At 41.2% G+C, this 27,570-nt stretch overlaps 1 protein-coding gene across 1 annotated transcript; it reads right to left on the bottom strand.

Annotated features, from left to right (window-relative positions):
* Positions 1 to 341: 341 nt before the first annotated feature.
* LOC113442892 (G protein-activated inward rectifier potassium channel 1-like) lies at positions 342 to 25,737 on the bottom strand. Its single transcript, XM_026710727.2, has 4 exons — positions 23,322 to 25,737; positions 14,209 to 14,425; positions 4,424 to 5,047; positions 342 to 1,796 (listed from the first exon to the last, which is right to left on the bottom strand). Exons 1-3 carry the CDS (start codon positions 23,970 to 23,972, stop codon positions 4,443 to 4,445), a joined length of 1,473 nt encoding a protein of 490 aa, XP_026566512.1. The 5' UTR covers positions 23,973 to 25,737; the 3' UTR covers positions 342 to 1,796; positions 4,424 to 4,442.
* Positions 25,738 to 27,570: the final 1,833 nt, after the last annotated feature.

Genomic DNA, 27,570 nt, shown 5'->3' with positions numbered 1-27,570 from the left:
CACAGTTAAAGGGCATAAAATTGGGGAAGTTCTCGTCATGGACATTATTTTCTTTTGGGAGAGGCAAAATTACATTCCCAATCTACCAGTGATTTACAAGGGGCATTTAGGACCCACATTTCTCTTCCCTCATCTAACTCAACCAATTTTCACGAGGATGGGAGAGACATACAGTGAGAACAGGTGTAGGGATTGAAGTTGGTCTGGAAACAAGACGATCGAGGCTCAAATCCTCCCTTGACTCACCAGATGGCTTTACATCAGTCCTTTAGGTGGGATAATTCTAAGTACATGTATAAAAGTTACTTTAGGTCAGGGGTATCAAACTCGCAGCCCATGCGCTGGCCACCCCCCACCCCCGTTTTAGCGAAAGGGAAAAAAGTCCCGATACGTCACATGACGACAATGTGACGCCGTGAGTTTGACTTTAGGGCAAACGTTATGTTTCCCAAAGGAATGCTTCAGAGATTTCTCTGGTGGTCTGTGAAAATTTCCCTCCCTATCGCTTCACTTCTTGTGATTTTGTGTGGCCTTTGACTGAAATTGTTTTTGATTTGGGGGGTTGGATCCCAAAGCCTTTTCATTCTACCAGATGGCTAAATAGGACAACAGATATGTCAATTCTGAAAGCAGGGTATTTCCCCTTGTATTAGTAGTAATGGAATAGAAAAGTTAAATGCAAGAAAGAATGAAATGGAACAGAATGAAAAATCCACTTCTATTTCAAGAATTTAGAAGCATTTTCAGACTATTCTTCTCTTTTGGGTGGCATATGAAAAAAGGAGTCCCAGACTGGGTGGAGTTTAAATTGAATTTAAATTGAATGGAAATTAAATTAATTCAGTACAGATAGTATGATCAGTTTCATTCAGGTACTAACTTTTCCATTCTGACACAATCAAAATCATTTAACATTAAATGTTTTGGAGGCATTTCTGTGTTAAAGGGATTACTCACTGGCAGGGTTGTAAAAGAAGCAACTTCTTCCCTTATAGCCTTCCTGGGATTCCACATCAGTTATTTTACACTGATTCAGACAAACAGGGTTACCCTTTCTGGAAATCATTTGTCTCTTTTGGGAGGGATAAAAAACTGACTTTATTTGACATCATCAGAGTCTGCCATGCAATTCCCATCGCGAGGAAAGTCTTCCTGTGAGGTGACCTTGACTGCTGCTACTGCCTGATTCAACAAGACTCAGAAGCCTGCCTTTTTGGGAGAACGAAATACAGTCAAGTGATCCTTATGTTCCCATCACCATTGGAATCCTAATTCTTTATGAGATTTATATGCGCTTAGCCCTTAGCAGATGGCAGTTCCTAATTGACCTTGGGCCACCCCAGAAAAGCTACACAAGGTGAGACTGGTTCATGGTTGGATGAAATATCATGAGGGATGGCCAAGACTGGGAAGGCTAGACTAGGAAGTCCAAAAAAATCCCAGTTGGAAGCAATAGAAAATCCACTTCCATATGAGGTCAAAGATGATTCCACACAGTCACTAGGAACTGAGACACCATTCGAAGGAATTTTCACACTTTCCTAATTTAACCTGGACACCCAAACCAGCCCATTACCTCTGAAAAGTTCAAAGCCTGAAATTGTGAGGAATCTCCCGAAGGAAGAAACTTCACACCCAGGAAAAGAGTTCATACAGTCATTCCCAAATCCAACTTTTGTCAGCTCAGCATCTTCAGAACACCCATGAAAATAACGACAGGAATCTCATCTCACCCATCTCAAGAGCGCCTCTCGGAGGAGACTGGCTTATTCCCCAGCTGTGGAAACCTGCATACACTGTTAGGAAGATGGAAAAGGAAAAGTGAGGAAAATAAGACATCAGAAATGAAAAAGAAATCTGCAACAGTTAGGCTGACACTGTTGCAAAAGGGAAACGTTTGATCGTAGGTATAGCGATTACCACGAGGCATGGCATGAGGCATGTTTCATCTCTATTTGAGCGTATTCAGGTGCAGGAATCAGGTGTTATTCTGTGCTGTGACCCCTGATGACTGTCTGAACAAGTCTCTGTATTTTTCTTGGCAAGATTTCAGAAGAGGTGTGCTAGAGCCGCATTCCTGAGACTGAAAGAGAACGAATGGCCCAAGGCCACCCAGCTGACTTTGTACTTAAGGTGGGGGGATTAGAACTCACGGTTTCTTGGTCTCTAGCCTGATGCCTTAGTCACTACACCAAACAGGAGGTTCTTGGTGTCCTATGGGGCAGCAATAAAAGTGAAAACTGTAAGTCTTTTGTTAGCTTCAAGTCTGAATTGGACCTAAGCCAAGTATAAGTAGCAGGCATTTGGTAAGTCTTCACCTCAGTCGGCTCGTCTGGCAACAACGGGTAGCCATTCCATTCCATTTCCCACAATGCTCCAACATAGCCTTAGTTCCTTGCATTGGCAATTCCAATTGTCTTGCAAACTCAAATGGCCGCCTTCCCTTTGATGGCCTCCTTTTCTAGGGGAGACGAACAAGAGGTCATGTGTTGGCCTCCAAATCCACAGGGGGCCAGATAGTAATTCCTACTGACCTCCAGGCACTAAGTCAGCCCTGGCTACATTCAGATCCAGAAGCTTCACTTCAGTAGTGGGATTCAAATTATTTACTACCGGTTCTGTGGGCGTGGCTTTGTGGCATGGCATGGCTTGGTGGATGTGGCAGGGGAAGAATACTGCAAAATCCCCATTCCCTCCCCACCCCATTAACCTACTTTCCAGCTCCATTCTCCTGTGCAGGGCAACAAAAGAATACCCAGCCTATCAGCTGGGACTCGGGAGGCAGAGAATAGATGGGGGCGGGGCCAGTCAGAGGTGGTATTGACCAGTTCTCTGAACTTCTCAAAATTTCCACTATAGATTTCTCCAGAACTGGTCAGAACCTGCTGAATATCACCTCTGCTTTACTTCCTACAACAGGGATGTGCTGAAATGGCAGCTGCTACATGTAAAGAAAAAGATCAGGAAAATTAAATAATCAAGGCTAAAAATTCAGGCCAATGCACCAAGCAGATGATGATCCTGAAAGCTTTTAAGACAAAAATGGGGCAGAGACATATCCTTTTTAAACAATCCTGACTCAGAAGTGTCCATGGAAGAGGCAATGTCAAAAAAGCTAGAAAGGTGGCTTCAATAACATGGTTTCAATTGCAATCTTCCAACACCGTTGGTCAACATAGCCAACAGTAAGAGATGCAGGGAGATTTAGCTTAGCAGTAAAAGGAGACCTCAGCTTACTCACCTCAGGAACATCCCTTCTGTAACATTGCCAAGTAAAATACCAGAATATAGACTTGACTCAGGGCAGCAATCCCCAACCTTTCTGACTTTGCATACCCGTGGAGGGTGGGGGGGGAGAGAGAGGGTGATTCTGTACAAGTGACAAGCAAGCGTACCCTCAGCTCCATTTGCGCAAGCGATGTGCACATGCACCCACCAGTTGCACAAATGGAGCTTCATGCGTGTGCACACATTCACCCACCGCATTCACAGCCCGGTGGCTGTAGTAGGCCACGGCCTGAGGATTAGGGACCCCTGGCTTAGGGGTCTCTTATCTTTCTATTTAACCCCAATAATTATCTTTGCTGCAAGAAAATCAAGAAGGCATCTTTCTTAATATCGAAAAGGTGTTTTTGCAGAAACACGCCTGTACAACCATAGTCACAGGAGTGTCAAATTGGCGGCCAGTGGGCCAGATGCATCATGTGCAGGCCACGCCCACTCCAGCTCTGCGAATGGGAAAAATGACACAAAATGTCACGTGATGGCAATATAATGCGGCGTGTTTGACACCCGTGGTTCCTTGCTTTTAGCACTGATTCTTGAGAAATAGAGGATCCAAATTCTGAAGCCCAACAATAATTCTGCTACATGCTTGGAACCCAGAAATATCTGCAGGACCCAGTGCTTTAGTTAAAACAATGAAAGCAACATTACACCATTATGTTGCAAGGTCCTCTATATTTCATATTTGTGTGTGGTTTGTTTTTTACCTGCCCCCCTGCAGATACTGTTGCCTGCTTCCTGCGTAAAATTTGTGCATCTGTTCAGACGGAGACAGAATGACATCCAGAATACACATGGAAGTATTTTTGCTTTACAATACCTGTTTCCAGTCTACTTTTCCAAAGAGGAAATCCCAAAACGAACACTACTAAAAAAGCATGCTTCAAAAGGAGGAAGGTTAGAACTTAAAAAGAAAAACAAATAATCTACACGTAACAGAATATAGTTTTCACTTAACTACCACCCGCTATATATCCCTTCTTACCACACCACTTTATTAGCAATTTATTCTTGATTGAAATTATTTTGGTTTTCAAACTGTAGTTATGAAATTGAATTGGCATAGCAGCACAGGTCAGCTTTGTCAGAATCTTCTTCCTAACAACATTGTGAAAATTTTAGAAGTTTAAAATGCAACCTGTTGTCTGTCTGCTCTTTTAAGAGAAAAGCCCTGAATTCATTTTTCGTAACTTGGCAGGCAAATGATCCTCCAATCTTGCCCCTAGGGTATGCAAGAGTTGAGGTCTCTGCTGGAATTCGAGGTTCCCAGTGGACCGAGCCAGGAGCTCTGATTTGGTTTTGAAGGCAGCCAACTTCAACTTTTCACCTTCCTCCTCCATGTTGCAGACAGAACTGATCTGCTGGATTTTCAAGAGGTCACCAGTGCTGCAAGCTTTCTCAACATTGGTGGAGCAAAGGCTTGGAATACCTCTCTGGAGATCCACCTTCCCTGTACAAAGCTTCTGAAGTTTGCTGGGAAGGCGGCTGCTTTTCTCTTCAAAATATTCGAGACAGTCAAGAGAGGAGATCTTTTCCCGTCGACTCCTGTGACTCCCAGTAGGGGTGTTCAGAGGTGATGGAAGAGCCAAATTCTCTTCTTGCTCTTTCACACTATAGGGAGGAGTTGGAACTTCAAAGGTGCTATGAAATTGGGAATAATCTACACGGAAAAAGCCATCTTCCAGGGACATCACAGGAAGGAACCTGTGGCCCCAGAGGACTTCATCTTCTGTATAAGAAGTTCTGGCTTGGCATGTCATTCCTAAGAGAAGAAATCAGTAAAAGAATCAAAGTTAGGTGCGTATATTATAATACCACTCTTCCTGGAGCTCCTTCTTGGCTTCGTCCTTTCCTTGTGCTCTGCTCAGATGTGACATAGTCTGTTTAGCTGGATGCAACTTGTGCAACATACAATCCCACAAAAGCCTTGAGCAAGGGACCCCATCAAGTCGTTACTAAATTGTACTGATTTAACCTAAAACTGGGTGGACAGCCATGAGTTTGATTGCCTGTTTCAAAGGCAATCAGGCAGAAAACAAACACATTAATCTGCCTCAGTTACTCTATTTTTGCTGAATCTAAGATGTCCTTCCAGTTTGAAAGATGTATTTTCTCCGGGGGAAATAATACAGTAAGTTTTAATGCGACAGAAGGGGAAAATCATTAAACAAATTACTGAAGAAGAACATGTGCCAACGGAACATAATTAAGCAAATTGAAAAGAAATGAAATGAAACTTTTTTGTCCGAGCACCAGACATGATTTTCTAGTGGGGTGGCCCAGGCACACAACTGTGTCGCCCGCAGCCGGAAAAAAATGTTGCGCGCCGCTAATCTGGTCACTCTGGCAGTTTTGCGACATTTCCCCATGCCCTTTCTCGTTAGGCTGATTGCTCCAAGGTTTGATTTGGCTCTATGTAAGCTTTCTCCTGCCTGACCTGGTGGTGTTGGGCTCCCTTTGTGCTTTCCTAGAGAAGACACAGCTTTGTTCAACCATAATCTGGTCAGGAGTGGCATTTGGTTTGGATGGAACTGAGGAAAAGCCTCACCTCTTACCCATCGTACTTGCTTCTATTACGTGAACAGAATCACTACTCTGCATGAGATTAGCACTGGAATTCTTTTTTTCTAAGAAGAAGCAGCTATTAATACGCCTTAGGCTGTTCACAGTTTAACAAGTAACAATGAAGGCAGATTTGGGAATATATGCCATGATTCTGTGACAGCAATTTGGGACTCTGTTCAAACAATATTCAATTTGTATGTAACTATAGCTAACTCTTGACTCATGATCACAACGAAGCCCAGAATTTATGTTGCTAAGAAAGGCAGTTGGTGAGTTTTTTTCCCCATTTTGCGATCCTTCGTGCCACAGTTGTTAAGTGAATCTGGCTTCTCTGTGGACTTTGCTCGTCAAGAAGGTTGCAAAAGGGGATTGCATGATCCCAGAACATGTCAGCCATCATAAATTTGAGTCAGTTGACAAATGGCCAAATTTTGATGACATGACCATAGGGGTGTAAGTGGTCATAAGTCACTTTTCTCAGTGCTGTTGTCATTTTGAATGGCCACTAATCAAACTGGTGTAAGTCAAGGACTACCTGTACACATTCAGTGGTTGAGGGCAACCTAGATGCATCAAAGCAATTTCCATTTGGATCCAGCTGTGAAGGATTACACCAGATTACAAAGATATACAAGCACTTTTAGTTCTTCCATGATTCTCTTGGCATGAGAAAAGTTGTTCAATGCCTAGCAGCCCTTATGGCTAGTGCATTCCCTGAGCTTCATGTATCCCAAACTTAAAATAACCAAATAAATAATAATTACAGACAGGGACCATATAGACTCTCAGCCAAGAAACGTTGAACCAGGCAATCTGTACAAATTATGCAAATTAAACATTGCAGCATCTTCCCTTATTTTGCATAATGTATTGTACAGTGGTTCCATTTTTCATTACAGGTTCTTTTATTTTTAACCACTTATAAGGAAGTGTTTTTTTTTTAACACAATTATTACATAATGTGTTCTACTCTGTCAGTTGTGAGGTAAAGCAGCAGCAAGGGACTGTTAAATGAAGTTAACACACCTTGAACAGCTACAGATTTTATTACACTGCTTCTCTTGCTTCTGATATCACCACACATTTTTAGGTGGATCTCAACAGCCTCAAGGACTAGAAATCCGTGTTACAAATAATGGAAATGTGTTGACTGTTCTGATAACTGGATTCTAAACTCTCTTCCATATACCTTCCTAAATTATAGCACTGGTATATCCTGAGTCTTTTCAAACATCACTAGTGGCAAACTCACCACAACGCTCTGCAAAAGAATAATCATGAAGATAATCTAAAGGAAGTTAGTTGCTATATCCCACCTTTATTATGTACAATTCAAGGCACACCATTACATATGCCTAAAGAAGGCCTAGAATTTACAATCCCTGTTTTCTAATCCAGTACTTTAACCGTTACACCAAACAATTTCTGTGTCAGTCTTGTTTCAGTTCAGCCTTTCCCATTCCCAAGATGGTCTAGGACTTCAACTCCCAGAATCCTCAGAGTCTATACACCCACTGGCTAGGAATTCTGGGTGTTGCCACATTGAGAAAAAGTGACTTTAGTCCTATTTCTTTCAAGGGAGTTAAAGCATAACTAATCATCTAACCCATAGAAAGGTCAGGAGAACGCCATATGGCAATCTAGGAATGGGGTGGGCAGAGGATTGTGCAAGCGCTGTGTTTGTATAATTCATCCATCAATTCCAGTTCATGCAAAGGTAAGTAACAACCTGTGGCTCCATTTGCTGGTGATCAGGGCAATTCCACCATTGCCCTCAGTAGCTATTGACTTAGCTCAGTTTATTTAAGTATGTTTTACTAGCCCTGTTTAAAAGTCATACATGCCTAGGAAGTGCTGAAGGTAAAATACACAAATGGATACAGAATGTATATTCAGAGAAATGATTAAGAAACCCTTTTAATCTCTAATTTGGGAGTATGATTCATACTCTAATACAGAGAATCCTGAAAATGGAGATAGAAATGAAACCAGAATTTTCCCTTTTGGGACTAATGGAAAAAGAACTGGAGAAAAAAAATGGGAATTTTGCTGCTATATATGTTGACAGGAGCAAGACTATTGTATGTGCAAAAATGGAAGGACACTCCGATAGCTACCATGGAAAAATGGTTGCAGAAGTTGATGGAGTTGGCTGAAATGGCAAAACTGACCACTCTGATTAAAGAAAAAAACATAAGTACTTTTATTTCCACGTGGAAACGGCTTCCAAATTTTGTGCTTGATGTGGAAAAGAATGTAATTTTGACTTTGAGTTTTACAGATTAGATTTATAGAAATGACTTGTTCTTATTATTATGCACAAAGAAAAACCTGGGATCTGATGTTAATGCCCTAATTCTACTGCAACAGAGAGAGTTGGAAGTCAAAGCTTCTTTTTCTTTTCCCTACCTTTCCTCACTTCTCTCTCCCGCTTCTCCTCCCCTCTCACTGTTCTTTTATTTACTTTTGTATTTTGTAATATTTTATAACTTAATAAAAATGTTTGGAAAAAAAATATGGAAAATTTATTAAAAGAGGAAGATTCAATGGGGAAAAAAAGAAAATAAACTTTTAAAATCTCCTGGGGTAACAAAATCTTTTATCTCAGTATTTTGTTCCAAGCAGATCATGGGCCCAAGGCCAGAGGTGGAATTCAGCAGGTTCTGACCAGTTCTGGAGAACTGGTAGCAGAAATTTTGAGTAGTTCGGAGAATCGGCAAAAAACACCTCTGACTGGAGATTTTACAATATCCTTTTCCTGCTGTGCCCACCACAGAACTGGTAGTAAAACGAATTGAATTCCACCATTGCCCAATGCCTGTTCAGGGTTGTACACTCTGAGAATTCTGGGAGTTGCAGTCCTAGACCAGAGTTGGCAGGAGAGCAATGATGTCTAAGAGTTTCTGCCATCTTTTGACTGGAAACAGCTAGAATCACACTGATAAACTAACAAGAAAATCCAAGATCCAAGAATAAGTAATATTTACTAAAGAAAGTAGAAGCCAATAGCAAAAGAACTGTAGCAACTAAAATTACAGGTAGTCTCTAGTTTATGACCATAACGGAGCCTGCTAATTATGGTCGTAAGTCATAACAGTCGTAAAGTGAGCCACCCACATGACTGATCTGATTTTATGACCTTTTTTTGTGGTGGTTGGTAAGTTAACATCACAGTCCTTAAGCAAACCTATTGTTCACTATGGGCATTTTTGCCAAAAACAGGAATAAACATTGTTTTTTGGGAAAAACATCATACACTGCAATAACATGAGTAAGTAATGTGACTATAGCTACAAGTAGTTGTAAATGCAGGCTGCCCAAGCACCCGAGATGTGACTATGAGGTGGGATACCTAACCATGGCAACCTTGGAACCAAGTTGTAAGTATCTTTGGAGGGGGAGTGTTGAAACAGTTGCTAAGTGAACGATCTTGTCAAGGGTTATCCATATGGAAAAAGTTTCCCTTCTTTTAAAAAAATAAAATAAAAGGAGGTTCCTAGGATTAGTTTTTCCTTCTACCTTAGTTAATGACCTACTTGGCTTCCTTTTTTTTTTAGTGGGTTGGCCTTGTTTCTATTTGGCCGTTGCTTGTGTAGACTCTAATTTGCTCTTGTTATTGCCAGGCCCTATGAGAATTAGCAGTTTTGGAACAACAACAAGCGCCACAAAACCCGCATGTTCATGATGTTCAACAGTATCCAACTATAGGTAGTCCGTGACTTACTACCATAATTGAGCCCAACATTTTCATTGCTAAGAAAGGCAGTTGGTCAGGGGTGGGATTCAACTGGCGTTACTACTACATTTTGCGCCTGACGCACACTGTGCATGCGTGTAGAACAACCTTAGGCTGTGCCACCCAGACAGTTGAAAAGCACTGCGTGTGGGTGCACAGCGTTTGAAAAGCCTCTTTCCCCCTGCTTTTTCAACCTCAGCTGTGCCGCGCAAAGCAGCTGAGGTTGAAGAAGCAGGAAATAAAGGACAGGTAAGAGCCCGGGTGGGCGGGTGGGCTAAACAGCAGCAAACACCAAACTGGTTCGGTGTCTGCTGCTCTTCAGAGCTACCGGTTCTGTAGAACCGGGCAGAACCGGTAGCATCCCACCCCTGCTGTTGGTAAGTGAGTTTTGCTCCATTTAACTTGCAGTTTGCTAATCACTGCACTGCTTAAGTGAATCATATGGTCATTAAGCAAATCCAGTTTCCCCCATTCACTTTGCTAGTCAAAAGCTGTCTGGGAAGGTTTCAAATGGTGATCACATGATCCCAGGATGCTGCAACCATCATAAATACATACCAGTTGCCAAGCGATCATGTGATCATGGAGATATTGTAACGATCTAAAGTGTTAAAACTGGTCATAAGTCACTTTTTTCCAGTGCCGTTGTAACTTTGAATGGTCACTGAATGAATGATTGTAAATTGCAAACTACCTGCAGTCATAATTTCCTGTCCTTGCTCTGCATTTCCTTCTGACAACTCCTAAGATTCCTTGGTTCTTGGCCATGCTGAATGGGGTTGACTGGAGTTGGTTCAAAATATCTGGAAGGCAACATCTGCCTTCCCAGAATTTAGGGCAAAAATGGCCTTTCAGGCAGAATTAAATCTATAGTGTTTGGCCCCTCTCCTTTTAGGAATGTGTAAAACATTCCAGAAGTTTTTTGACCTAAAGGCTGTAATAAAGAATTGTTGAAAATCTCAGAAAAGCTGAAATACATTTATATTTTATTATACTTTTATATTCAATATTTAAAATAATATTTCTATTGCCCAGAGTCACTCTGTGAGAGAATTGGGCAGTTTCAAAATATGATAAATAAATAAAATATGATACTTAAATCATATGAAATCCAGAATGAAAATTCATTCACAATTCTAAGTTATACAATCATTGCTTGGGGTGAAAACTACAAGTGTATCTTGTGTCAGGAAAACTGTGGTTTGTTTTAATTTTGCCCTGTTTTTTTTGATAGGTTCACTACTCCTGAAAAAGAATATGGTATATTAGCATGCTGTACTTAGAGAAAAGTTCAACCCATACCTAACCAAGACCTATTTATTTTCTAAGTTAAGATTCAGTCAAAAAATATTGAGCAGCTATTCTATCTTGTCCTCCTTTATCATTAAGGACAAAATTCAGTAAGAAAGGATTGGAAAACAAACAAACAAAAATGAATGTAATCACGTGGTTACAATTGGAAAGTGATAATAACCCAGCATAAAATACTGGAAATGCTGAAATGGTAATCAAGAATCACTAGTGGTCCCCACCCAGGCACCTTTCCCCATTTGATCATCTCTAAGTGGGTTGATTAGAAGTCTTCTATTCCAACCCCCTGCTGAAGCAGGAACCATTTCAGAAAATGGTTGTCCAATCTCCTCTTAAAAACTTCCAGTGTTGGAGCATTCACAACTTCTGGAGGCAAGTTGTTCCACTGATTCATTGTTCTAATCTTCAGGAAATTTCTCCCTTGTTCTAAGTTGCTTCTCTCCTTGATTAGTTTCCACTCATTGCTTCTTGTCCTGCCTTCTGGTGCATTTTTTATCGGTAAGCCAACGCCTCTGATTAGTGATCACCACACAAAGTATCAAGAATGCCTCGAAATACAGATTACATTATACCTTAATACTAGATCTTATACTAGTGAAGATCTAGGATATGGTCCTTCAGCCGAAACATGTAGTCATTTAAATGCACAATATTTTATGGGAACCAACCCACCTTCTTCAGCTCAACTATAGGATTAAGCTATGCACAATCCATTCCTTAAGTTGGTTACTTAATTGGAATCAATCATTACAGTAAAAAAAATAATAATTTCACAAGGTTTTGGCGACATTAGCAAAGGAATGTGCCATTTCCTTTTATGTAGCTTTTACCCACAAACTTTTTCGTCCTGCCCTCAGGTGCTTTGGAGAATAGGTTGACCTCTTCTTCTTTGGGGCAGCCCCTTAGATGTTGGAACATTGTCACCCTTATTCCTTCTTTTCATTAAATTAGACACAGCCAATTCCTGGAACCATTCTCTGTATGTTTTAGCTTCCAGTCCCTTAATCATCTTTGTTTCTCTTCTTTGCACCCTTTCTAGAAGCTCAATATCTTTTTCTAGCTGCCTACTTTCTAGGCAGTTGGCCAAAAGTTCTGGGTTACAAGAACTACAGGTACCCACTAGGGTATCAGGTTGATGAAGGCTCTTGTTGAGTCATCAGCTGCCAGGAACAATTTCTCCTAGGGAACATCTTGTCCTCCACCAAGGACAAAGATATTTAATAATAGAGAAGGCAATCTTTTCCCAGCAGTTTTGCTACCAAGAGAGTAATAAATTAAAAAAATGGGAATGTACAGTAATCAGCAAAAGAGTTTTCTTGGGTCTATCCACTCATTTTAGAGGTACTCTAAAGGTCTTTTAACAGGAGCCATTCCAAAGAACAATCATTCCTGCACAGATTCTGCAGAACTTGAAGGCAGGTACTGCAGCTGAGCTGGCAGCTGACATCTGGAGAAAGTTGGCTCAGATTAAGCCCTGGAATAATTTACAACCCAGTGGGGAGGGAGTTTTTTTATCCCTTCTTATCTTCAAAGGCAAAATGTCCCCTCTATTTTAACAATGATAAATATGTCAGAACTTAAAAAGCATCTACACACTTCTAATGTTGCTTCATTAAATAGGTGCCCTTGAATCAGAATGGCCGTGCTACAGGTCACATAATTAACTTTCTGTATCAGTTGTATTTATTATTTGAGTCTTGGGGTTCAGCAAAAGGACATAAGTTCTCCACTATTCTTAAGTGGTGAGTATAAGATGAGCGTGGAAAGGGGCATCCATGACTTGCATTTATTATAAGGCATGTGAAAGAAGGAGGGTATGTGTGCTTTCATTGCATAGACATGGCCGTCTTTTTGACTTCTAAAAAATATTTCATTCACTCACTGAAAATGAATTGGTTGCATATCCCACTTGTCCTTTAAGTCTGAACAAGGGGAGGGCTCAATACAAGGGAAGCAGGCAACTGGCATAAAAATGCTTAGGGCCGATCAAGTTATTACGCATAATGAAGCAGCTTCCTCTGAGTGTAGCTGGTTTAAAGATTGTAGTAAGGTCTTAAATTCTTTCTTATTCATTTGCCCAGCTAATTTACATTCCTGATTAAGTTACCTAGTTTGGTAATGAAATGTCAGAAAGAAATCCACCAAGATCAAAGGACACTAAGCACCCCACAGTTTAACCTTGAGCTACAAATTCTCTTCTAATGGTAACTTAGAATTCCCATTCTTATAATTGAGAAACTACTTATCAGAGAAATATTCAATCATGCCATATGGGGGAGGAGGGAAAAGAGACATAAATTTGAGACAGAATTCAATATTAAGATGAAGGTACTTCTTATACAGGGCATGTCTTAAAGCATGTGAAAGCTTTGATATAAAAAAATATTATTTTAGGGCAGGTGGGGCAGAAAAAGCTTTCTTTTTTCATTACTGAAGAAATCACCATAGTCACAGATAATGCTAAATAGTTTCCAAGATCAAAGGTTGATTTCCAAGCCTATTAGAATCCACATGAGGAATCTTAACTAGCTTGTAGGTAGAATATATAAACTGTACTCACATAATAGTTCCCCACACTAAACTATGATTTATTTAATTTGATTTTTAATGGCCTATCCAAGACTATGAACTGCTATCAAGGCTGACTTCGCATTTGTAGCTTTCCTTTCCAGATATACAAATAGACTACTGCCTACTAATGCGAATAGCCTTGGGCTAGCTGTCCCAATGTTCACTGAGCAATGTAATAATAAATAGTAAGTATAAAAAAGGAAGAAGAAATAATGTTTCTGATATACTTTCCCAGTTGACAAATTAACTATTGGGGATGAGCATCAAATCTGAGTGTAAACAACGCTAAGAATCTGATTCCTATTTCATCTTTGCCCTAACGCACAAATGATTGCATTAGGGAAGTGTTAGCCCTTTGAAGTAGTTCAAATAAGAAGCACAACAGTGAGTACTAACTTTACCATTATTGTAAGATTACATTTAGAGAATCTTGCAAGTCTGAAAAGATTTCTCTCCTCCTTTACTTTTACTTCCCAGAAAACTAGGGAAAATCTATTTTGAAATCATTCTGTGGGCTGAGATACTTTTTGCCTGACGGTTATCTAGTTTGCATTCTTCTTGTTGCCTCTCACAGTCATTCTCACATAGCATTACAAAAAGTCAATCTACCTCTCCCTCTTTCCATATCCACAATAACCTTGCACTTACTTACAAGGCATCATAAGAAGAAAATACAACATGCTTGGAAGTAACAACCCAATATTAAGTTTATATGGGCGGCACCTGATTGTATCACTTACCTGTAGTTTCAACAATGCCTTCAAGGATTACGACAATTTCAAACTGCTCGCTCCTTAGGGATCTTTGCGAGAGGGCAAAAAAGGGACTCTTATCACTGATTTCATGACAGATGGTTAGAGGAGAAACGAGGAACAGTTGGTCGGCCCCGGTTCCAAATCCAACATCAAGCTCACATTGGTCTAGTGGCAAGAATTCTCCTTCTGGTGTCTGTCGTGACTAAAGATAAATGGAATGAAAGAGAAATCATTTCAGCAAATTAACTAATTTTGCAGCAGCAAAAGTGGGGAGGCAAACTCTTTTCAGTAATATTCAGAGCATCTTGCAGACTGCAGAGGCTTGATAAAAATGAACGAGAGATGTTAAAGTCGAACTCAATGGCAAAAATGGATTTTATTGGGTCAGCCCCCTTCTACCATTTACTGAGCAGTTTGGATCAGATTCTCCATGAGGCCTGATCCAAGACAGGATCCGTTCCTCCAACTGCAAGTGGTAGGGCACAGCATTATCACCATCGTTGCTAGCCATTCAGGGGTGTCTGATCCCCGATGCACTCTATGGATCAGCACTCTCCATGCACCTCAGTCTCACACCACCTCGTTTAGATTGCCACAGTCATCCTGGTGTCAGGGGTCTTCAACCGTGGCAACTTTAAGACTTTTGGACTTGAACTCGCAGAATTCCTCAGCCAGCAAAACAAAGCTGGCTGAGGAATTCTGGGAGTTGAAGTCCACAAGTCTTGAAGTTGCCAAGTTTGGAGACCCCTGCTTTATAGTGTCCAGCCAGAAGATACTAGAGTGGCCCTTCTCCTTTCTCCTCTCATCAGTCCCAGCATGACTGATTTTTTGAGTGAATCAGCTCTTGTGACATGACCAAGGTGTGACCAGCCTTGGTTTAGCAATCTTGGCTTTGTGATATTTTTGGTGAGGTAAAATGATAAGCAGATCACTTATAACCAGGCATCCCTGTGGATTGCCTAATTTAATACCCAGTGTTCTAAAGCCCTGTTTGTTATATGGATTAAAAAACAACGGTTTCCAAAATCATTTAATTCAAACGCTTTGAAAGAAAATCCAGCCTTCCCAACTTCAAATGCCCTCCAACTGAATTCCCAGCTCAAAATTCCCAGCAAAGACACATACCAAGAATACATAAAGATCCTCAAGTTGGAAAAACAAATGAGTTAGATACATTCATTTCTGAAGTTACCAAGCTCATCAGACCTGAGTAGATCATGACAGTGTACCTTCTCTTCAGATTTGAAAGAACCTGTCAACATGGGTCCTGGTGGGTTCCTTCCTTGTGGAGCGGGAAGGCTGACATTACATGTAGAGTTAGCAGCAGAAAAGTTGAGATGATTGATTTTAGGATGGCACTTAGGATGGCAATTCCAACTCTGTCCTCAGATGGGTAGCATGAGCTTTAAAGCATTGCCTTAAGTGCCATTAAAGGTAATAAGAACAGCTGGAAACTGTAGTTTGGTAGCAATACCCATGATTTGCTGACAAAAGATCTTCTGCACCATCTCATTAAAAACAAGAGCAAGTTAGCTGAATGAATAATTTCTGATTGAGATTTCAGAAGGTCATAATCAGAACAGCCAAGAATGAGTAGGTTACATCTGAGAGTCCAATAAATGAACTCAGATATTTGCAACCCAGATCTGTTAGCCGTAACTTAGGGAAACTCAAGAGGACAAAAAAGTGGAAGATTCAGTTACAGTAAGGACCTTCAAACTTGGCCAGTTTAAGACTTGTGGACTTCAACTCCCAGAATTGCTGAGCTAACATGACTAGAGGAGGAATTCTGGGAGTTGAAGTCTAGAAGTCTTAAAGCTGTCAAGTTTGAAGACCCCTGAGTTACAACAATATTTCTCAATGGCAACAACTTTAAGATGTGTGGGCTTCAACTCCCAGAATTCTAGTATGCTGGCTGGGAGAATTATGAGAGTCAAAGTCCACATATCCGAAATTGCTAAGGCTGAGAAAGAGTGAATTACAGCATTACTTTATGTGTTTATTTGATTGTATATTCTGGGTTTAAGTGGGATTACAAACCGTGTATAGCATTTTCCTGCCCTGTGCTCACTGGTAGGACTAAGAAAAGGTTATTTGCAGGCTGATCTTGGAAAAATGCCTTTTTTGCAGAGACAGCTAAAGTGGCCTCTTTGCAGATCAAGTTTAGGATGGCAGGACAAGCACAGCAGTAGCCTTTCCCTCCTGGACAAGTAGATGTGTTTTGCTCAACCATGGTTTACAGATAAACCATACTGCCTGAATTCACACAACAAATTAAAGAAAAATCACAATAATAGACCACATGGATTGGATTCCCCAGAACTTGCAAATTTATACATGTTTTTCTATCGTATGTTAAGAAAGATTGAATTAATCTGTATTCATAAGTGGGTAGGTATGATTGTAGTTTTAAATGGAGTAGCTAATGCTTCGTACCCAACATCTTTTTTAAATAAAAGAACTGGGCTTACATTTTATGCTAAACTATTTAATGCTTTTATTACTGTTGAGTCACACATTTGTGCCACAAAAATCCAGACACCTATTGGAAACCATATCTGCTATCTGTGAGTGTCTGGATTTTCATAACCCAGAACCGGTAACCCTATTTGTTACATAAACCACAGCAGGCTACGTTCATAGACCATACATTACAATTACAAACCATAATGGCTGAATTTGCAATACACTGCAGAGCTAAAGCTAATATAATTTCCTGATTAATATGTTGCGTGAACCTCTTTTGAGCATTTTGATGACTTCATGAGGTGGTTTTTTTTTTGTTGTTGATTAATTTAGATTTTTTCCAAGCATCTAAGGAAAATTGTTCTTCGAGCTCCCTCTCTCCCTCCCAACTCCTTTTTGCCACTCCACTAAATACAAAAATCAATCACAGTAAACCATAATATGTTTCTGTCTGGCTTTGACTTAGTGCAATGAGTAAGCCCAGCCACTCTAGCTATGAATCAGGGTACATTACTTATTTGTAAATACGCATAGAAGGATGGCATAGCAGTAGGTGTACCTCCTTTAAATCCAGAAGAACCTCAGGTGAAGAAATGAATTTTTGGAGCTTAATATATGTCTCCTAAGCGTTAGATATTCTTTCTTGTTTTTACAATATTTTTTGTTATTGTTGGCTGCCTTGTTTAATAATGTTTTGCCAGTCTTGTGGTCAGTAAATAGCTTGGTAGCTCATCTAATCTATAAGCACGAGTTTGCTCAGCATTGCTTTTTTGCTCCTAATGCAAAAAAGATTGCTGAACAGATGTGAGATGTGCCTGCTTTGTTTTATGATTTCTGATTAATGCCACAACCCATGGTTTAATGCAATTTATGAATGTAGCCTTCTTTGGAAAGATTTACCTTCTTCATGAGAGCGATTGATGAATGGAAAGATGGAAAGTGCTCTCTGATACCTGATCATCAAAAGCCTAACCTCAATGCTTTTTCAAGATATGATAAAATACTCCAGGTTACTACTAAATAGAACAAGGAGAAAAAAACCTCTGAATTGTTACATATTTAGGAAATGCAGGATTGGGAGGCTGGAAGAAAGCATTAAATCCACCCTAATCTATCTAAATTCATTTAAGTCCAAAATATGAAATGATTAATTCTTATTTTATCCATACTGAAGTGAGCTACTGTTATTTAGCTGGTTGCAGAAATCTAGAATGCCATGAAATATCAGCAGGGCTACTATGCCTATTTGCCATCATTGATGACCATGTGGGTTTTTTGTAGCCCAGGTATTTGCCTAATGTGCAAACTAATTTCTTTACAGGATCCGAAATATAAGATAGGAGAATTAATGGAAAGACGTGTCTTGCTCGAAACCCAGCATTTCACTTTCTTTTAGAATCATTTATTTGAGATATTGCTTCTCAAACTTGGCAATTTTAAGAAGTATAGACTTCTAACCCCCAGAAATGATGGTTGACTAGGGTTCATATATCTTAAAATTGCCGTGTTTGAGAAACACTGAGCTGTAGTTAGCCTGAGCTGACAGAATGGCAGCCAGTACAACATCAAAACCATATTTTAAAATATATCCCAGAGCAGAATTAAGCTTGATCCAATTGGCACGAATGCCCTATGCCGGGGGTCCCCAACCACCAGGCCATGGACCGGTACCGGTCCGTGGAACATTTCCTACCGGGCTGCCGGATTGCTGGGTGCCGCCATCTTGTTTGACGAGAAAGTGCTTTCGGGTGAGCTTTTCTGGTTGGAAAGCAGCGTTTGGGTCCTGAAGGAATCCTCGCGCCTTAGTTTCATCGAAGGGAGGGGAGCTTCGAACAAAACTAAGGCACGAGGATTCTTTCAGCACCCAAGGCAAGGCGAGCCGAGCGACCGTCCTGAAGCCGTCCCGAAGCGAAGCCCATCAACAAAGGTACAAAGGAGGAGTTGAAGGTGGCGGGGACAAGCGGGGGACGGCTGGCTGGCCGGTCGCTTGGCTCGCCTTGCCTTGTCATGCGTGCTGATGCCGGTACCGGGCCGCAGATCATTTTGTGATGCCGGTACCGGGCCATGGCACAAAAAAGGTTGGGAGCCACTGCCCTATGCCACCTTAACTTTTCCTTAAGAACTGTTAAAGACACAGGAAAGAAAATATTCCACATCTTTTCATTTACTTTGGAACACTGGATATTAGAAACTTGATCCTTATGTTTACTTTGACATATTAGGAACTAGAACCTTGACTTCTAAAAGCTGAAATGTTCAGATTGCTCAGTTCAGCTGGAAAGGAAGAAGTGCACCCCCTATTTTGCTTTTGACCTTCAAATGCCACCATTGGAATCCAGCTCTAGGAAGTGCTGAGATGCCTACTGGTGCCAACTGCCACAACTTGCCTGCTGTCAAAAGTCTCCAGCACTCACCAGGGTTTGCATTTGATAGTCAAAGCACTTGGTTTGGACTGGGGCCACAAGTCAGAGAACAACTCGTTCCAATACGAGTGACAGCTTGAGGCACTTCCTACTCTTGTGCCGTGGCTACAGCAGGATGGGGAGGAAACGGTTCTTGCCAGGAGGAACAAGGGCTGGCTAGCTGCAGATTTCCTTCAAATGCCACCCTCCAATAAGAGCAGACCTTGGAATCCATCCTGAGTTTTGTGTGGCTAATTCAGTTTGCAAAAGAAAAAAGAAAGAAAGAAAAAGAAGAAAGAAATCATGTTCAGTTTCACACCTTGGAATCTGCGACCCTGACAAGATAATTCTTGTCATGGGGAAGGATGAGATAAAAATGTTATACTCTGCTTACAAGTATCTTGTATGCCAAAATAAAAAGATAAACAGTAACACAATATTATCAGCATTACCCTTTATAATAATTGGCATTCTTTTATTATGGGACATAGACCAGCATAATGCTTTGAGAATGCCTTAGTGGTTTTTATGGTGGGGTGCTATTTGTTATTCTATAGGGTACGTTTTATGACCAAAAATTGATGAGAAACAAGTATGGACTGAAACAGAGGGTCAGTTTATTACCAGGACTTGTCACTACTAACTGGTCTTATTGGTTTCAGTGGGGCTTAATTACAGCTAACTATTTAAAATACAAATATATGCATGTATAATGAAGAGCGATGAGCCAGATTGGTGTAGTGGTTAAAGCAGCAGGGTGGAAAATGGGAAACTGTGTGTTCTAGTTCTGCCTGAGGTATTAAAGCCAGCCATTCTCTCTTAGCTCTAGGACATAAGCAAGGGCAAACTACTTATGAAAACCTTGTCAGGACAACTGCGAAGGACTAGTCCATTAATCTCTAAGCGTCAAGGCAGATTCAAAGGAACAAATAAACAAACAAACAAAAAAGTCAAGAAGGAACCCCACGTAGTTCAACAGGATTCATCATGGAATTTAGTATGTCAACAATTAACTTACAATGAACAAGAAATGGATAACTATTAGGGTCTATTAGAATATGGGAAGAGATAGTCTTCAGTAGGGACCATAATTTCCACTGCAAAGCAAAGTAGAGGTGAAATGAATTGCACCCAATTTTGACTTTTTTTTGCCATGATTGCTAAGCAAATCAGTGCAACCATTAATTGAATCGTGGTTATTAAGTAGATCCAACTTCTCCCATAGACTTTGCTCGTTGGAAGCCAGCTGGGAAGTTTGAAAATGGCAATCACACGACCCTGGTATGTTGCAACCTTTGGTACTGCATTCCCATAGTCAAGCGCTTGAATTTTGGTCAAGTGATCATGAGGATGCTACAATGGCCATAAATGCAAGCATTAGTTGTAAGTCACTTTTTTCAATGCCATTGTAACTTCGAATGGTCACTAAACAAATGGTTGTAAGTGAAGGATTATCTATACTATAAATCTGGAAAGTGCCACTTATAATAGAATTGTAGGAGAAGGATCTTAGCAGGTTGGACCTAGACCTAATTAGGACTTTATTAGACTTAGTTTTCACCAATTCCAGTTCTATTACTAAGCAGTGGTAAATCTACTACTCATATCATTTCTATGTATGTTACAGGTGAGGAACTCCAATGATAGAATTATGGAGGAAAGGATACTTAATTTTGTGTATATGGGGGTGAGATGTCCATGTATTTATTATTACAATTTGTGCAGAGATTTTTATGGATTATTCATATCATGCATCTAGATTCTTCAGTGTCACTGTGGTTTAAGAATATTCTAAATTCAATATTCATTGGCTTGCACTAAGCTCTGGAAAGATATTATGCACAAGTTGAGAGCTTGAGAGTGCAGTTAGTGTTATACTATTATCATTTTTAAAAAAATCTAAACTCCCTTGAATTGTCAAAGGTCAACATTTCTACTGATGCTTTCATTAAGTAGGGTTATTTGTATTATACTCAACAATCAATTTATATGCTATCTTTTAAAATGATATCTATCTTTTTTTCTTCTGGGAGTAACATGTGCTCGGCTTGATTTTCTGAAAAATATCGAGGCAGCAGAAAGTGCATCCGGATTATTATAAGAACAAAAGCAGCCATTTCTGTAGTGCTACAAATTTCATTCAGCAATAACTGTCTGCCATTATATGTATCACATACACTTCACTAGAGTATCAATTGTAAAAACTGTGAGAAGCTTAAAAATACGCCATCTTTTACAAGTTGGAAGGAGATCCAAACTATACGAAAATAAAGACAAGAAGTACTTATGTTGCTGTCTGAGAAAATTTTAAAAAAATGAAAATGGAGATAGGCATGTACCTAGATGTTTTTAGTTAATTGGAAGTCATCCTGCTAAAGATTTCTAGTCTTGCTAGCTTCTGAAATGGCGACTATTATAACTTCTTGTGTCCACGCATGTTTCTTATGTACAGCATTGCACAGGCAAGGAAAAGACTAAATTGATCTAGCTGCAGATTTTCTTGTTCTTTCTGTTTCTTTCTCTGGGGGTTCTTCTTTGTTTTCCAAAAGCAGCTGTTCCAGACCTCTTTGTCTTCTCTGTCTTACAAATATCAGAATTATTTTAGTTCTTTTCTTTTCAGGTGGAAGGAAGTACATAGCACTGAGCTGTTATATTGTTGTACAAGTAAATAAGAGTTACTTTACAACTTGTTATGATGATGATCTGTTTGACAGGTTCTGCCATAAGGGTATTATTTGGTAATCTAATGCTGTCTTCATTTGATGTCTCAGATTTGTAACTGACTTGGATGTAGTTTTAGACTCTGGATGGTTAACACCTTCTTCTTTATTGTGTGAAAGCCTATATTTCTACCGCAAAGACCCAGCCTAATGTTAGCCTTAGGTTCAGATAGGAAAGTTGTTTCCTTCATGCTACATGAAATTATGACAAAGAGGAAGTATATTTTGAATTCCTCACTGCCAAGGACAGACCTGTCTGCAGAGGTAAGAAGATATTCTTTGGTAGGAAATATTCAATTCCAGATAATTCAGAACGGTATTCATCGTGTTTGGTTCCTTGCCCACCGCATTTTCAGTGTTATTTTTCCTCCTGGCTGCTGTTCTGAGTATTGTTTGCTCCTGCTGTTGTAGAATGATTCTGACCTGGAAGAGAGTGGGCTGGGTGTAAATTGGTTTGGGTGAGGGCTCCTATGTTGAACAGATTGTCAGGAATGGCAGCTGTGGCAGTAGTACCAGTCGCCTGCAGGAATGGAAAAGCCTGGAATCTATTCTGTCTGACTGGTGGGGTCAAAGCAGAAAGCACTGACCATTTATTGGCATTGCAGAACATATGTAGGTACCAGTCAAGGCAGCAGAGGAAAAGTGGAATGGCATACTGCATGTGTTTAAAGACATTTTCTATTTAGCATATTTTCTCTGTCTTTCAGAGCTGGCTTTATAAACATTTTGGATTTAAATCAAGCTTGCTTAAATCAAGCCACCCAAACTCAAAAGCCTAGGGCATTTGTGATGGAACCTTAGTACGTTCTCCTAATTTTTATTTGTGTATTAACAAAATAGCAAAGTTCACCAATGACTTACTCAGAGGTACTTGCAAACATTCAGTGACATTTTCTAACTTGATTGCTTATTGAATGTTTTCTGGGTTTCGAAGTTTGTTGGTTTTTAAAGAGAGAAGTTGTGAAAAGCTGAAGTTATTGAAATTAATAAAATACACCCTGATCCTATGAACGTTACTGGAAACAGTTTCCTAATAAGTGCAGAAGGCCGCAACTGTAAATCTGTAGTCTCTAGTTATATCCTCAAAATTAAATATCCAAAGCAAAATCTGGAATTGTGTATATTTTACCAATATCACAAAGCATAGCAGTGAACATCTATTATCCTTGGAGTGCCGGCTGCAACTCCATAAGCCCATTTCAGCATCTTTTTTAGAGCCCATTTATTCTTAGTTTAATATCTACTGATGTGTATTATTTATACAGCAGCTTTCCTTTGCCACCCACTATCATGTATGAAATGTGCTTGCCTTCTCCCATAGCTCTTTGTTCCTCCTTTGCAGAGAGGGGGAAAAAAATAAATAGTCTTAGAACGGGAAGCTGGATCTGAAGCTTAAAGACAGGGCTTTGCTATGCCCTAGAGCAGAGCTTGCAAGATCCGCATGCAAGAAGATAGGAAGAATCTTACCCACCACAAGCCTCCCTCCCTTCCAGGGAATCCTTTCACCCACCTTAATGAGTTTGCAACGGATCTGGGCTGAGACCATGTGGCTGTTGCGGAGGTTGCCCACCCGAAACATAAGGCAGAGTTTTCCATCTCGCTGCGAGATGACAGCAGCACGGCTAAACATTAGAGTTTCAGCACGTTTCTTGGGTTGGGACATTTTGATGAACATGCATCCGATGAGGAAGGCATCTACCACAGAGCCCAGCAGTGACTGGAACAGAAAAAGCACGATTCCTTCTGGACAGCGCTCAGTAATGTAGCGATGGCCGTAGCCAATGGTGGCTTCTGTCTCAATAAAGAAGAGGAAGGCTGAGGGAAAGTTGTAGACATTAGCCACACAGGGGTTATGTCCTGAACTGGGGCTCTGGTGTATATCTAGGTCCCCACGCAAATAAGCAATTCCCCACCACATGGAGGCCATCACCAGCCAAGCCACAGTGTAGGTCAGCAAGAAAATGAGAAGGTTCCAACGCCACTTGAGGTCCACCAGCGTGGTGAAGAGATCGGAAAGGTAGCGACTGTTCTCACTGCCCAGGTTGCCATGCTGGACATTACAGCGGCCGTTCTTGTCAACAAAGCGCTGCCGTTTCCGATGGGATGGTGCAGCCACCACTGCCTGATAGTCATCACCAAACTTTCTTCGCACAACTGACATCCTGAGGAGAAGGAGATTTCCTTGCACTCTGGGTGGTTAGTAGTAGAACAAAGGTTGGTTTCAGTGTGGAAACTCTGTTGTTTCATGCAAGGGTCCCAATGTAGACAATCATCAGCAGAGCAGACGGTAGCTGGTGGTCTCTTCCACTTGGCATGGGCTGTTGTTGGAGATCAGTGGAGCTGAATCTAGAGAGGTCTTTTCTGTACCACTGCTTGGAGAACTGCCAAATACTAGCACAAAATAAAATCCAGATGATTGTGGAATCTTTGATTATTTAAAGCATTGTCTTGGGAGAGGATGATGCCAGAGGCACAGAACAAACATTGAAACACAAGGAAAAGACCCAACTGGTTTGGCAGATACTCTCTTATGATGCAAGCGGACTGGCACAAAAGCAGGATAAGGTCAGATTATTGGGGACCTCCCGTTTGCTCGTTTTGGGTTGTCCCTGGCCAGCTGTCTTGCAAGGAGTGGCTTCCTTCTGGAATGGCACAGGCTATCTAGCACGGTCTTTATAAGCACCACATCTGAAGGCAACCCCAGCAGGAAGCCAGGCTTTGCAGATGTGAGAGTGGTGATGTAGATAGATGCTTTGGTGGTGCCCTCTCGAGTGAAGCTCTCTAGCCCCGGGATCAAACTCAGCCAGATTCGTGCGCCGTATCGGTAACAGGAACCGGGGTGTGGTAACCAGCCAGCCCTCAGGTACTTGGCCGCGGCAACGTCCTGGATAGAGGCGACAGTTGCAGGAGTAACTGCTGCTCCGGTTGCTTCTTTTCCTCAGGGGTTCTCTGCCCGGAATTCCTGAGGGACGCGTGTCCCCCTCTCGTGGATGGAAGTTCCCTTCAGGCGGCACTTGGCGAAGCACTGGGCTTCCCAGTGAAAAGCACGGCGAGAGGAAGGACGGCGGTCGGGCGGGCGAGCGAGCGAGCGAGGAGAAAGCCTCGTCTTCTGCCTCTACCCAAATCCTCCTTCCCCTCCTTCAGCCCCTGTCGCGGCGCGCTTGGAAATAGCTCTGTGAGAAACTTCCCCTTTGTGGTCTTGCCCAGCTGAGGCGGCGACGGATCTTGGACAGGCAAGAAATTGGGAGGCAAGCGCTGCACGAGTCTCCGGTTGTGGCCGAAAGCTCCGAGCGAGCCAGGGGAGCAAGCTGACCGCGCTCCACACCGCCGCCTAGCGGCCGATGCCACCCCCACCCACCCGGGACGCCCCTTCTTGCCTCTTTTGGGCGCTGTGGGGTCTCCGCGACGCGATCACTCTCCCCCCACCCCTCCGCCGGCAAGGCGCGTCCGCAGCTGTCGGCGGCCTCCAGCGGACGTTGGTGGTAGACTGGCAAGGGAACCCAATCTTTCCGCCCGCTCCCCGTGGCTCTCGGTGCCTGCCGCTGCTGCTACAGCTGAAGGGATCCCGTAGCGGAGACGGGAGGCGGCAAAGAGCGAGATCCGTGGAGTAGCGGTGAGTCATGCGACCGAACGACACAACGGCTCAAGCTCCATGTGAGAACGAGAATAGAGAAGTGGAAGGAATCCGAATTACTGTCCGGGTTCTCTTTTTCCCCTACCTGGATCTGAGTTGGAAAGCGCAGCAAGAGATCCCCCGAAGCGGTTGTTTCTGGGACTGGGTGCGGGGAAATTAAAGATGGCTAGTTTTTCCCTTCCACCCAAGGGTTCAGCCAGCCATGATCGTGGCCGAAAGCCTCTGCGGATGAGCAGAGCAAAAAGTAGTGGCACTAGAGCTGCCACCTGTCTGAACTTAAGAGGTCTGTGTATTGTCAGTATGTGGATGGGACTTGAGGAGATACTGTCCTACCAGAGAGAAATGCAGTCGAAGCAACACAACCGCAGTCCAATTCCTGATCTTAACTGCAGTCCTCTGTATTATTTTCTTTTGCCCATCTCTGGTGAAGAGCATCTGCTGAAAGACATTTCTTCCATTGTCCAAGCCAACCTGCATCTCCAGCTCTCTATTTCCATGTGCATCGTTTGCACCCCACAATTCCACAAATGCAAGCACCTTTATGCCTTTTACAGGAAAACTGCCATTTCAAAACAGCGCTTTGACAGCCAGTATATCTTTCTGTAAGAGAGGGGATTATAACATTTGGCAATCTAGTTTTGCTTTTAAGTCACTCAAGTAAAAAGGACATTAATCATCTGATCCAATTAAGCTGCTGCTTGAAGAAATGCTTCAGTTCTATTATTTATTCAGTTTTATTCCCTTAAGCATTATAGTTGGATATAATGTAAAATTTGGTTGGGGGGAATTCAGCCATTTTTGGAGGAAAATAATATTTTGGAGAGAGAAAAACTGTTTTGGTCCATGAAGCCTGTAAGATGTCTTCTAACGCGTAAGAATAATTTTGCCCATATTAAAGGAAGATTGGAACTTCAAATGAGCACTCTAACATCTGTTCAAATATTTACACCCTCAAACATATGATTGTAGGGCTAAGGGCCACTTACAGAGGAAGGTTTGCTAGAAGTCTTTAACTCTTTCTCCATTTATTTTTCCTGGCCAACATTATTTCTCTAGCTTGTTTCCCTCAATCTCATATTCCAATTTTAAACACAGGTGGGTCTTTGATGCTAGATGTGTAAAAATCTTAGATGGGCTTTTGCTGGGCAGAATCCATGAGACTAGGAGGAGCTTAAGCATTTACAGGGATGGGGAAATGATGTGAAATAGGAGCCAAATAGTTGCTCACGAATACAATGAGATGGGATTGGCAGAGTTTGGCAGGTTAAGTAACCTGTTTAAGCATCTGATCCTCCTCACAAGATGATCATGCCATATTTCTCTGATGTTATTTTTTTTTAATTGAAATAGAAGACTGGATTTAAGAGAAAAGAGTGAATTGGTAGTAAGAAGTGTAGGCCCTGTTTAGTGATTATTCAGTAGTCCTTGATTGCAACCCTTTGTTTAGCTACTGTTTAAACTTACAACAGGTGACTTAAACTGGTCCTTGCACTTAAAACTATTGTAGCCCACCCCTCCTATCAAAATTCTGATGCTTGGCAACCAGCACATATTTGCAATGGCTAAAGTGTCCCAGAGTGATATGATCTTCATTTGCAACCTTCCCAGTCCGCTGCCAACAAGCAAAGTCAGTGGGGAAAGTGGATTCACTTAATGACGGTGTGAATCATTTAACTGCAATGATTCACACTAACAAACATGGCAAAAAGAACCATAAAGTCAAGTGTGACTCAACCTGCTAGCTTAGCAATGAAAATTCTGGTCTGAAAATTGTAGTTGTAAATTGAAGACTACTTACATGAATGTTATAAATGGATTGTACTGTAAATCTGCCATTGATTATATTCTATGTTATTTTAAATATAGTTTTATACATCTTTGTTGTTTTTATTTGTATTTTGTTTATTTTGTGTTTTGATGTTATCTTAATTATTGTGAGCCACCAAGATTCACACATGTAAGATGGGTTGCTACTGAAATTGAATTAATAAATAATAATAATAAATAAATGACTATGAACATTAAATGTTTGGCCCTTTGTATGCTTCCCACTATTGCTTTTTCAAAGTGATCTTCTGAATGCAAATTGCTCTGAATATTGCCAACAGAAAATTGACCCAAATGT

Source organism: Pseudonaja textilis, chromosome Z, assembly GCF_049901715.1.
Source record: "Pseudonaja textilis isolate UNSWEBS1 chromosome Z, rPseTex1.2, whole genome shotgun sequence".
Classification (NCBI taxonomy): domain Eukaryota; kingdom Metazoa; phylum Chordata; class Lepidosauria; order Squamata; family Elapidae; genus Pseudonaja; species Pseudonaja textilis.
This window is presented reverse-complemented; position numbering and strand designations above follow the sequence as displayed.

What these genes read in the sequence shown, in the direction of transcription:
- LOC113442892 (XM_026710727.2), bottom strand. Translation starts at nt 23,972, where the DNA reads ATGTCAGTTGTGCGAAGAAAGTTTGGTGATGACTATCAGGCAGTGGTG. An exon ending in TCCGTTGCAAACTCATTAAG is followed by an intron (nt 14,426 to 23,321) that starts GTGGGTGAAAGG and finishes ATTTATCTTTAG; the next exon opens with TCACGACAGACACCAGAAGG. An exon ending in AGGCATTGTTGAAACTACAG is followed by an intron (nt 5,048 to 14,208) that starts GTAAGTGATACA and finishes TTCTTCTCTTAG; the next exon opens with GAATGACATGCCAAGCCAGA.